The 12,341-nt window shown below is 36.0% G+C and overlaps 1 protein-coding gene across 1 annotated transcript in view; it reads left to right on the plus strand.

The window, feature by feature from the left end:
* Positions 1–12,341, plus strand: part of LOC145680517 (uncharacterized) — a 49,574-nt gene that overhangs the window by 35,535 nt on the left and 1,698 nt on the right. Inside the window, exons 8-9 of the mRNA XM_081751120.1 lie at positions 1,927–2,153; positions 6,597–6,773. Of these exons, the coding sequence (XP_081607246.1) occupies positions 1,927–2,153; positions 6,597–6,773 (404 nt within the window). The remainder of the gene's footprint in view (positions 1–1,926; positions 2,154–6,596; positions 6,774–12,341) is intronic.

The following is a 12,341-nucleotide window of genomic DNA, read 5'->3' on the forward strand; positions in this document are numbered from 1 at the left end:
TTTCATCACCTGCAACAATGTTGTTAAAGAATTCACCTTCACGTTCACGGTGCTGAAGCAACTGTTTCCAAATCTCCATTCAGTTCTGTTTTGTATTTTTAGTCAGCTTTCGCAGCACCCATCGTGGACAAAGTTTCCAGTTTCACAGATTTTCTATTATTACCTTCACTCGCTCCCGTGACATGCGACACTTCATAGCAAATATTTCCCGTGTAATGCGTTGGTTTTCTCGACTTAGTTCATAAACACAATTGCGATGTGATTAATCCGTTTCGGTGTGTGTGGCCTTCCACCTCGTTATTTGTCATTCAAGACAAGGTTCGCTCCCGTGGAATTTTCTGTACGAGCACGAACAGCCTAATGTCTTATTGTATTGACATCTTACACAGTCTTTTCCGTAAACAACCTCATTCTCCTATGCATATTGATCAGGAACTTACCGGAACAGAAATGTGATCACCGCACGCTGTTTCAGCAGCATCTATTATAGTTATTACACGCTACGATGTTTCTAGCTGTAGCTCTTGGACTGGACTCTAATGGAGACCATTTTGAAACTTCTAACACATCCAGATAAAAGTGCAATTAATGGATTGGTACTCACAATCAAATGTCTGTGTACGTCTTAGAAAACTAATAGGAGACATTAATTTCCAGCATGGTATAGTACAATAATTAACTGTTTGTTTCATCGGTAGTTTTATACTAAAGGCTTTTACTCGTAGATATTTTAATAATACTTTTGTATTATAAAACAAAAATCAGTACCTTTCACGATTTTTAGAACTTATCGTCTATAAAAGTATTATTTTTGTTCCAGGATTGGCTCCCCTTATAAGATACTTTAAGCACTGTAATTATAAGAGTGATGTTCCGTGTGCAGTTAAGTCCCTGTAAAGTTTCCTATTTATCGTTAAAGAAAGTAATACGGTGGGTTACTACCTTACAAGGCATATTTCCTGTGTTGAAAACTGTGAGTAATGTTTCCAGATAATTTGTTTGTCATTATATTGATAACTACAAAATAAATATAATTTGAAAAATGGCTGGCATAGAATTACTCTAGATTCTTCTTTCCTATGTCACCGTAAATCATTTCCTCCATCCTAGATTCTTCTTTCCCATGTCACCATAAATCACCATAACCATAAATAATTTCCTTCACCTGGGGGCCGCGGTGGCTCAGTGGTAGAGCGTTCACCTCTGGTGCTAGGGGTCTCGGGTTCACACCCTGCTCCCGCCAAGTGAACTTTGTGGTGGACAAACACCGTGTGCGTGGGTTTTCTCGGGGTTCTTCTGTTTCCTCCCACTTTCTTCATTCCACCATTTAATTCATTACTCATTATCACCGTCTCCTTTAGCCTAACCGGCATAACCATGGGACGTAAAACTCAAAATTTCATTTCATTTCATTTCAATTTCCTTCACCCCAGATCTTTCTTTCTCATGTCACCATAGATCACTTCCTCCATCCTAGATTTTTTCTCACGTCATTATAGATCACTTCCTCCATTCTAAATTCTTCTTTCTCATGTCACCATAGATCAGTTCTTTTACCTCAATTATTCTTTCTCATGTCACTAGGGATCATTTCCTCCATCCAAAATTATTCCATCTCATGTCACCATAGATCACTTCCTTCACCTAAATTATTATATCACATATTATACGTAGTGGATCATTTCCTCAACGATAGATTTTTCTCATGTCACCATAAATAACTTCCTCCACCCTAGATTCTTCTTTGTCATTCACCATAAATCATTTTCTTCACCTCTTCTTAGTCCTTCCCTTTCTTTGTTTTCATAACTTTCATAACTATTATCATAACTTTTTCGCACGTAATTGCCCTACCTTCTCATACCACGGAAAATAATAGCTCTACTTATGCTATATTCACAGTATATATTTGTGTGTATTTTGCAGCTACAAGAAGAAGCGTGAAGACCTACTAAAGCGAATCCAGAGTGAGAAAGATAAATATTTAAGACTGCGGAATCTCATACAAGACAAGGGGAAAATTATTTTGGAGATAAGACTTGCATTGAAAAACATATACGATATGTTCAGGAGGGCTGATCCAGAATATATTGAGCTTGAAAGACCAGATGTGGAAGATCGGCCGGAACACACTATGGGCGATATTAAGAATCGTAAGTAGTGATGATGGATAAAATGATTGTTTAGTTTGTGTCAGTGAAAAACTTGAATAATTTGGCTTATCATCGCTTACACCAGCGGTTCCTGATTTCCACAAGAACGGTCACATTGGCACAAATTAAAATTTTAGTGTTTCACGCGTATGCCAAAAACATTACTTAACGTATTAATACTTTATAGTACCTCTATTCTTCTTTTAGTTACAGATGAACTTCATTTTTATATAAGTAAACTTTTAAAGGTCTTTCATTTTTATTTTATCAACATATCTTTTCCAACGAATCACTGAAAACACAGAGAAACTAAATAATGAATGTGTTGTAGTGAGGATTGTGGAAAAAGGTTTATTTAATAAAAAGAACCTGGTTTAAATAGGCACTTATCTACTAAATATATTTAATGTAATAATGTTTATTTTTGAATCAAAAGATCCAATATATTTCAATCAAAAAATTTCTTCTACGCCTTATATCTGGAGAACTACATACGGTGTAGCCAAATCTAAACTATCACTTAACTCAGTGTAATATGCTTATTCGGTAGAAAATACGAAAACTCGATTAAGGGGCCATTCAAAAATTGTGTGCCTCCTGATCTTAAAACTAATTATTGGCCAAATTCGTAATCTTTTGATGACATTCATTTAGATCATTCCTAAAATTCTTGGCTAAGATCCCAATCTTTTGATCATTCCTAAAATTCTTGTTTTATGATATCTAGCTGAAGGAAGGGTTCAACCGCGAAACCCACTGAATTTGTACGCCACTGAATTTTTGTATTGTACGTATATTAAAGGCTAAAATAATCTGCTAATTAACTCCGCAATTTTAAGAACACGAAAGGTTAAAAGCAATACCTCATATGCACATAATTACATAAATAAGTGGATTCTATAAAATAATAGAAAAAGAATATGCATTCTTATTTCGAATATCCTCTTAGATATAATTTTAAGTATCCTTTTTTTCTATCCTAACATTAAGAACACAAATGTATAATTTATTTGATATAATATAAAGCAATAGTTTTCAAATGAAATTGTATTTAATAATAATCATTTGCACCATCTTGGGAGAATATAATAAGTGTGTTATTATAAACCATCAAAGAATACTGATACTTAGTCATTCATACTAATAGAAACTAGAAACTATAATTGTTATAATCTCCCATGGGTGTCTCTGGTATGTTAAAATCGGGTGGGACGACTAGAATGCTATTGACTCCAACTAAATTTACGTCAAAATTATGAGTAAATGGGAATCTACTTGAATTATGAGCTAACGGGATCATCCGGTTATCTTTACTAATACAATTCATAATTTTCTTCCATTACTTGTAGGCTACTTGCCACAAATGTAAGTTTACCTAAGAACTTTTTCACCTCGACATAGGAATTATACTTTCAATATTATCCATTAATTTAAGCTTTCTCTATTTTCCTTGTTTTCCTTCTACACATCGTCCAAAATGTAATTTATTCTCCAACAATGTTTTAATATCTTTCCAATTACTTCAAATTATATTCTTTTACACTTATTATACTCAGAGGTGCCCACAAGGGGGGGCTATGACGCAAACTGCGTCATTGAAATATTTGGGGGGGGTAAAATATATATATAAATATGTTTGACGGGGGGGGTAAAATTAATCGAAAAGTTTTTTTTTTTTGGAAGAATACTTATGGATAGACAATTGCGTGGGGGTGCGTCATGGACATAAGGGGGGGTGGGCACCACTGTAATGCCTCTCATTGGTTCATTGTATCAAGTTTACGTTCATCCCAAAGTACAAATTTTGAGAACTGAAGTATTTCTTGTCTTCTCGTAATGCCACGTTTCTCCTTCGTACATTACAATACTCTTCATCTGACTTCTTTCTGTAAATCTTCATTTAGTGACTCAAATAGTAGCCCTATGCTTCTCGTCATAATAATGAAAACCTCCTTAAAGATTTCTCATTCATTTTTCTTTCGCTTCTATTTCAAGTTCACATTTTATGCCCTCGTTAATAAGACTACTTAGGTATTTGAAAAATTGACACCTGTTTTATTTGTAGCTCAGACAGCTATCACAGGCGCAATCATCTGACCACCAACGTTTTAATCTTTTTTCATATCATTTCATATTATTTTATAGCCTTTCTTCTCTGGCATCATGTCAATTTTTTTCGTTCAGATTCTGTAGTAATGACCATTTCGTCTGAAAGTAATTATATTAATTAGGGATGGGCCGATTCAAGAATTTCTCGATTCCGATTCCGATTCTGAAATTTTACTCACGATTCTCGATTCCGGGCTCGATACCGATTCTGGGTAAAACAAGTAGGTCTAATAAAAACACATTTGAATCCAAAAACATTTTATTAGCCTATTGCAAATGAATAAAAAGTACGTCGCTTAAATTACGTACTTTAATTTAAGCTCTCTGAATTTATGTTGCTTTTCATTGCAGAAGGTAGTCACTTATGGTTTGTTTAATACTTTAAGCAGATAATCTGTACATTTTTTTTTTTTTAGTGTTTTCGTAACAAACCATCATAAAAAATACATGGTTTTGAGAGTAGGGATGCGCACGAAACGAGTCGAGACAGGATTTTCCTGACAAATTCGGCTCTTCCAATAGAGACATATACATATTTCGAGTCGAGACATAACTTTCACAGCACATTTTCGAGACGAGACAACCACAAATCTTGTCTCGTACGCATCCCTATTTGAGAGTTTCACTATTTTTTCGTTGGAATCGAACGGAATCAGTATCGAACCCGGTAGCACAAAGAATCGAGAATCGGAATCGACCCATCCCTAATATTAATTCTTTTACCTCCTATAATCAACTTGTTCTCTAGTAAAACTCTTCTTCACTACTCTTCTAAATAGTAACTTATGTTACTGGGAGTTAAAGTTTTTTGTCAAATGACTTTTCATTTCACTATCCTATGTCATTTCTTGTGTTCCAGCTTTAAATGCTTGGTTCATATGTAAGTTTCTTCCGAACCCTTGATCCTTTATCCCTGTCTTCTTTCCGATCTTCATCCAAACTACCGAGATAAAGCAGTTAAAACAAATTTAAATCAATGCGTTCTGCAACACTTCCTTTTTTGGAAGCTAGTGAATCTTTGTGCTATGTCTTCTTTCAAATTAAACTCATCAACTTCCTTTCTTCGTCTACAGAATCTTTTATTCGAACGTCAATTTTCGTTACGTGCGACGTGAAAATAAGATACTGGAGGAAACGGATTTTAGTTCATCTGTGTATATCTCCCTAATCGAGCGAAATACGTACATCGGCCACCATAAACGGCAGGTGGAAAGGTAGTCTGTATAGAGTGCATGTGTTAGCAATACTAGGATAACAAGACAAGCGGAGTTAGGTCCAGGATGAAGAGGATCAAATCTTATAAATAGAGTTCGTTGACGGAGGTGAATCATTCAGTTGATCCCAAGATATGGACAATCAAGAATCTCTCCCACTCCTGTATTAATATGGAAGTAATTACGAATATCATCCATCCTTGATAGACTATCCACAGTACTGTTCAGATTAGCGGGTTAGTATAATGTTTAGGATGCAAAATACTAAACTGTCCGTGTAATACCGCGCTAAAATGAAACTAAATGACACTATACTTGACAAATCTAAAGACTTAAATATTTCTGTTTTCAAATATTCATTCATTTTACTAAAGTTTTATAGTGGGAAATTGAATATGAGGGTAAATACAAAAATATAAAAGTTTTATAGTTGGAAATGGAATATGAGGATAAATGCAAAAATAAAAAAGTTTTATAGTTGGAAATGGAATATGAGGGTAAATGCAAAAATATAAAAGTTTTATAGTGGGAAATGGAATGTGAGGGTAAATGCAAAAATACAAAAGTTTTATAGTGGGAAATGGAATATGAGGGTAAATACAAAAATACAAAAGTTTTATAGTTGGAAATGGAATATGAGGATAAATACAAAAATACAAAAGTTTTATAGTTGGAAATGGAATATGAGGGTAAATACAAAAATACAAAAGTTTTATAATGGGAAATGGAATGTGAGAGTAAATACAAAACTACACACGTTTTATAATGGGAAATGGAATGTGAGAGTAAATACAAAACTACACACGTTTTGTAGTGGGAAATAGAATGGGAGGGTAAATGGGGAAAATACAAACCTCAATTTTCACGTTGTATACACTGTGACAAGAAACGCCTTCACGTGTTGTTTATTCTGGTACTCCTTTTTGTTATACTGTAAAACATAGTCTAATATGTGTGTTTTGTTTAAGAATGAGAAGATTTCATATATTTCGGGGTTGAAATCGATGAGAGAAAAGAGCTTTTCTGTAATACTCAGCAACACTAGTAATAGAAATTCCTTTATATGTAGTTAAGTTTCCATATGTGTTCGAAAGTATTTAATGCTGAGTTTTTCTTGTAGCTATAGTCCTGATTCAGGAGTTAAAACTAAAGGCAAGTGACCTGATGAAGAACTTAGCAAACGTGGATCCAGTTGTATGGAAAAATGCCGAAGATAAGTTTTTTAATACGATGATTAAACAAATTGGTCCCAAGATGATAAGAGTTGAAATGGAAGAAGAGAGCGAAGAAATGTTTTGTAAGATTTATTCTCCTTTTCTATTCCGTTCATGTCCATTTTTATAAGCAGTATATTTAATGTGAAACTAACCAAATAAGTTATCAGAAATGCTTTATTATGCAGGATGGGGTAAGATAAACCGAACCGAACATGGGAGATGAGAAACCAAAAAGCGCTAGTATATTCCACGTAGCAAAACGTATTATTACAATATATCTTCTACAATATATCTGGCACCAAAAGAACGATGTTTCACGTATTTCCAACAGGACAACGCGACAGGACACGGGTGCTTGGAAACAGTGAACTCTGTTTTCACAGAATTATCTCAAAAGAGTTATGGCCTTCAAGGCCCCCTAATTTATCTAGTTGCTATTTTTAATTGTAGGGAAAACTGAAGGTCAAAGTGTGCTAAACCATTCACGTACTGCAATAGACGAGTCACAGAGTATTGCACTGAACATGATACATCTGGCCAACCTGAGTCTGGGATATGGTGTCAACATTTCCAACATCACCTGTAGAGACGCGGAACGCACTTAAGTTTGCAGTTTGTCTTTGATCCACTTGTATAGTATCGTCTTGGAGGTTATATGTTAATCATCTGGTTTCAGTTCGATTATCTTGGCCCATATGTACAGGTAGATTATATTGACCCATATGTACAGGTATCTACATGTCTGATTAACAACTATTTCTCGCCTCGTCTCGTCTCTTGGACTTCACTACTGGCAGTACACTACTTCTAATACAAAAAGTTAGAGAACTTTCATTCCTGTTTTATTGATTGCTATTATGACCAATTGTTTTATAGTGTAGTAATATGACATGAAATTGGTAATGCAAACTTGTTGCACCGGCGATCGGATTCGCAAAATACTGAATACAATTCTCTACATATGCCGGTCGGCCTAAGCCATTCGGAGCTTTATATCAGGGCTTTATTTGAGTTTTTATGCAAATTTAAAAATAAAAATAATCTACGAGGTTTGTAGAAAATGTAAGCGACTTCTTTTTTTTAATTGTGTATTCAGATACCACCATCTTATATTAATCTCCTTCAAAGTAGTCCGCTTGGGATGCCATACATTTCTCCCAATTATTTTCCCACTGTTGGAAGCATAAAGAAAAAATACAGTTTTCTTACAAGACTGGCTAGAATATTTATTATAAAAAATTAAACTAGAACATTAAGTTTCGGAAATGCTATACTTCCGAAACTGTTACTGTTCTAGTTTAATTTTTTATAATAAATATTCTAGCCAGCCTTGTAAGAAAGCTGTGTTTTTTCTTTATTCAAGACTAGCAGCGTTCACCCCGCTTCGCTGCGGTCACCCCGGAACGCAATAAACGTTGTTACTTAGATAATTTTTACTTTTTCGCTTTCAAGTGATATGATAAAAACCATAGAAGATTGCATTAAATGTTAACGTTATATCGCCTGTCATTTATGTTAACCCGCCCCGCTTCGCTGCGGTCACCCCGGAACGCAATAAACTTTGTTACTTAGATAATTTTTACTTTTTCGCTTTCAAGTGATTGCAGTAAATGTTAACATTATAGCGCCTGTCATTTATGTTAACCCGCCGAGTGACACGGTCATGCGGGTTGCATATAAATACGTTTATTTTTACCTATGATGATCTAACAAAGGATTTGTACGTTATGGACACTTGAATGGTCAATTATCTCAAGACACTGGTAATTAAAAATTAAAGTGATATGATAAAAACCATCTAGGGTCCAAATCCTAATAACCCCCCAAAAATAAAAGAAATTGGTTCAGCCGTATTAGCGTGATGAGGGAACAAAGGATTTGTACGTTCTCTTTTATATATATAGATGATTGCGCACAATTGTCTGTCGTGTTCTGCATGATGTCTTCTCTGGACTGAACTGTGATTTCTTTCAAGAGCATGCTAAGCTTAGGGAAACCCCAGAAATCACGTGAGTTCTGTCCGGAGAGTAGGGAGACTGGTCAAGCACAGGTGTGTTGTCTTCGGCCAGGAGAATCTGTATCAAATGCGCAATTATACTACTCTTTTTGATGCCCGTTGCTTTGTCCTCGAAGACTTGTCACATCTTGCCGGTCGTTTCCACTTGCGATTCTCTAAGCTTGTCACAAACTTTAATCCAGTAGCTTTGTTCACGATTTTCAAGCTTTTTGTCCAAAACTAAATACCGACGCTATTCACTTACAGGTCCTCATTCATCGGCCGTCTGCTTCAACTATTGTTTCTGCAGGCTGGGAAAAATGTGCTTTAGGTTCATCTACAGTACATACGTGCATCAAACCACGCTTCCCTGACTACATTTGTTTACGCCAAAAAAAGTAAAGACGAATGTTTTCTGAACAAACCTCGTATATAATCGGATAGTCACACACCAGGAAATTCGGAAAGTTTTAATTTAATTTGATAAAATTCAAGAATGTTTTAGACTTTACCTTGTTATTGTCTAGATCTATGCTTTGTTGATATTATAGATTACTTGTCCCATTTCAACAACACCGAAAGTATATGAAATGTGGACCTTCAGTTCAACGTGCACCCGAACTACACGTATTCACTCCCACCAAAACAAGCTCAGGCTTCCTGCCATTTATAGCCAGCGTTCATATATAAGAATACAGTACACTTTCGGTTTGAATAGTAGAGGCAGGGCCGTGCCGTGAGGAGGGCGAGCGGGGCGACAGCCCCGGGCGCCGAACTAAGGGGTCGAAAATTTCGGGAGAAAAAAGGAAAAAGATAGGAAAAATTTCTTGGAATATATGTATGGGGGCGCCGTCGTATACTCTCGCCTCGGGCGCTGATTTTCCACGGCACGGCACGGGTCTGAGTAAAGCATACTTGTTTATCACCATTAGATGGCATAATAAAGGGCCATTTAGTCTTTAGATTTTCTGAGAGACAAATATCTTCGGCATTTTGAAGGAACACGAAATAATAAAACTAATTTCGATTCATAGCAGATCAGTGTTGTCTGAAGTTAGTCGTGCGTATCTCGTCAAGTAAGTTATATCGTGTCCGCCAATGGCACTGATCCCCATAAGAAAATTGTAAATTGATATGACAAATTTAAAACTATACGATAATTATTGACCTCTTGGCAATTACATGTTTCAAATTTAAAAATGAAAACGTTAAACACTAATCCACAAATTACGGGACAATTGTGCGTCTCGAAGAATTTTGTTGGGACAATCTCGTAATAAGGAACAATTCTACAAAATACTTGACACATACGAACCCTATATTATCGTCAAGCTATAATTATGAAATATGCCTGAATACATCGTTCATACATGCTACAACCGCATCGTTTATAACGGTCATTTCCAACTCACGATTGTGTGATGTAGAAACTGGCTTAATAGAGGATCGTTTTTCATAACTTCAATGCTGCACAAGGATGCAAAACGCAAGAACTCAAAACCTCTCTTTCGCCACTTGTTCGTAATGTTCTTTACGTAACAGCAGTGGCGGGTAGGCCTATTCAAAAAAATTAAAAAATATATAAACGTTAAAAGATACAATAAAGAGAAAATATATTTTCCACTATTTATGTTAATGGTAGATAATTATTTAACAAATAACATCAACCATTACTGTAAAAGTAATTTCGTTCTGTCATTAATCAATCACATTTGTATATGTATCCATAAGTGAGGGAGCGGGCCTACCCAAAATTAAAACCCTAAAGCCACCCCTGCTTAACAGTAGTCATTCTTTCCCCCAACCCTTTGGCTCCTGTGCAAATTGTCTGCACCAATCTTTGTAGTTTGAGGGAAATCTCCCTAATGTAGGGAAACTTCGAAGGTAATTTTAGCAAAAAGGGAAAAAGCTTTTTTCGATTAAATGAAAAAATCCAGGGAAATTCTCGCTGAGACTAGTTGGCCAATATACTGTACATGTTTAAATTTTTCTTTGTTCTTCAGAAATGACCAACACTGTACAATATCAATAGTGTGTGTGTCTGTATGTTCAAAGTAGCATAATGTGTACTTATTCTTGACTGGGTGTAGGGGGAACACGGTTGTTAAGTGGTAAAGCGCTTACCTCTGGTGTGTGAGGTTCCTGGTTCTATCCCCGGCCAAGTAAGCTTGTGGTGGACAAATGGTGTCCGTGTTTTTTTTTCGGTGTACTCCCGTTTCCTCTCATTTTTTTATTCCTCCAATTTTTCCATCATCATTTATTTCCCTTAATCATCGTCTCCCTTAGCCTAAAGGGCATAATCGTGGGACGTTAAACTGAAATACCCAATTTCATTTGGTTTTATTTAGCTGAGTCTATTTGTTTGTCTTTTCTAAAAAGAAAAATTCAAGGAAAAGTGAAATAGAAGTAAAAAAAAATGAACAAAACAAATGTGGTTGGCACTTCCGTTAACACAACTAAATTAATCTTATTACGTAACTTCTGTTTAGGAATTGGACACTCAATAAACTAGGGAAAATTTGATAAGAAAAGGGAAATATTGTCTGCGGTCAAGGTAAAGTTTCTTATCGAAACTTAAGAACACTGGTTTGCAAGCTAAGCGACATTGTGTGTTGTCAGAGAGGAGGCAGCGCAATTAACAATTCTTAGCCTCAGTGGTGCCAACGCATGGGAAAACTCTCATTTCGTGGGGATTTTTTAACATTAATTTTTTTAAAAATAGAATAAAGGGAATTTTCACTAAAATTCTCAACATGTATGGGATTTTTAATCTATTTATTTCATCGACGGCAACAAAATTCTCTATAAGCGGGAAGTAGTCTAATGGCGCTTCATTAAACGAGAAATCAGCACTAATTGTCATTTTTTTTTTTTGTTATTATTGGAAAGTGTAAGTTACTGTAAAAGTGATTTATGCAAAAACAGAAGAAAGTAAATTACGAAAAGAGAAACAACCAATTTCTAAAACATATTTGGTCTAGGAATTAATTCGTGCGGTTGGTACGCACACATTGAAGCTGTAGTACAAACACAAAATACATAAATACCTTAAGAAAAATATTGTCCGTCGCTAGCCACCACTTTCGCCCATCTGTCAGGCAATGTACGGATTCCGTGGCGAAAGAAGTCCTCATCCTTGGAAGCGATCCAGTCAGAGACCCATGTTTCGATATCTTCTGAAGAAGTAAACCGCTGTCCAATCAAATCGTTGTTCATGCAATCGAACAAGTAGTAGTCCGAAGGAGCAACGTCTGGTGAATACGGCGGGTGGGGTAAAACTTCCCATCCGACATTTTCTAAATAGGTTTTGACCGGTTTTGCGACATGTGGGCGAGCGTTATCATGTTGAACAATAAGTTTATCATGTCTGTTCTCCCATTCTGGTCGTGTTCTGGCCAGAGCTTGCTTCAAACGCATTAATTGTCGTCGATAACGTTCTCCATTCATAGTTTCACCCGGTTGCAGCAGCTCATAGTACACCACACCTTTCTTATCCCACCATATGCACAGCATAACCTTTGCACAGTGAATATCTCGTTTTGGTTGTGATGGACCTGGTTCACCTGGTTTCACCCAGGCCTTTTTTCGTTTAGGGTTCTCGTAATGGATCCACTTCTCATCACCCGTAATAATTCGATGCAGAAACCCCTTT

This window comes from Thermobia domestica, chromosome 3, assembly GCF_964235325.1.
Source record: "Thermobia domestica chromosome 3, izTheDome1.hap1.1, whole genome shotgun sequence".
Taxonomy (NCBI): Eukaryota; Metazoa; Arthropoda; class Insecta; order Zygentoma; family Lepismatidae; genus Thermobia; species Thermobia domestica.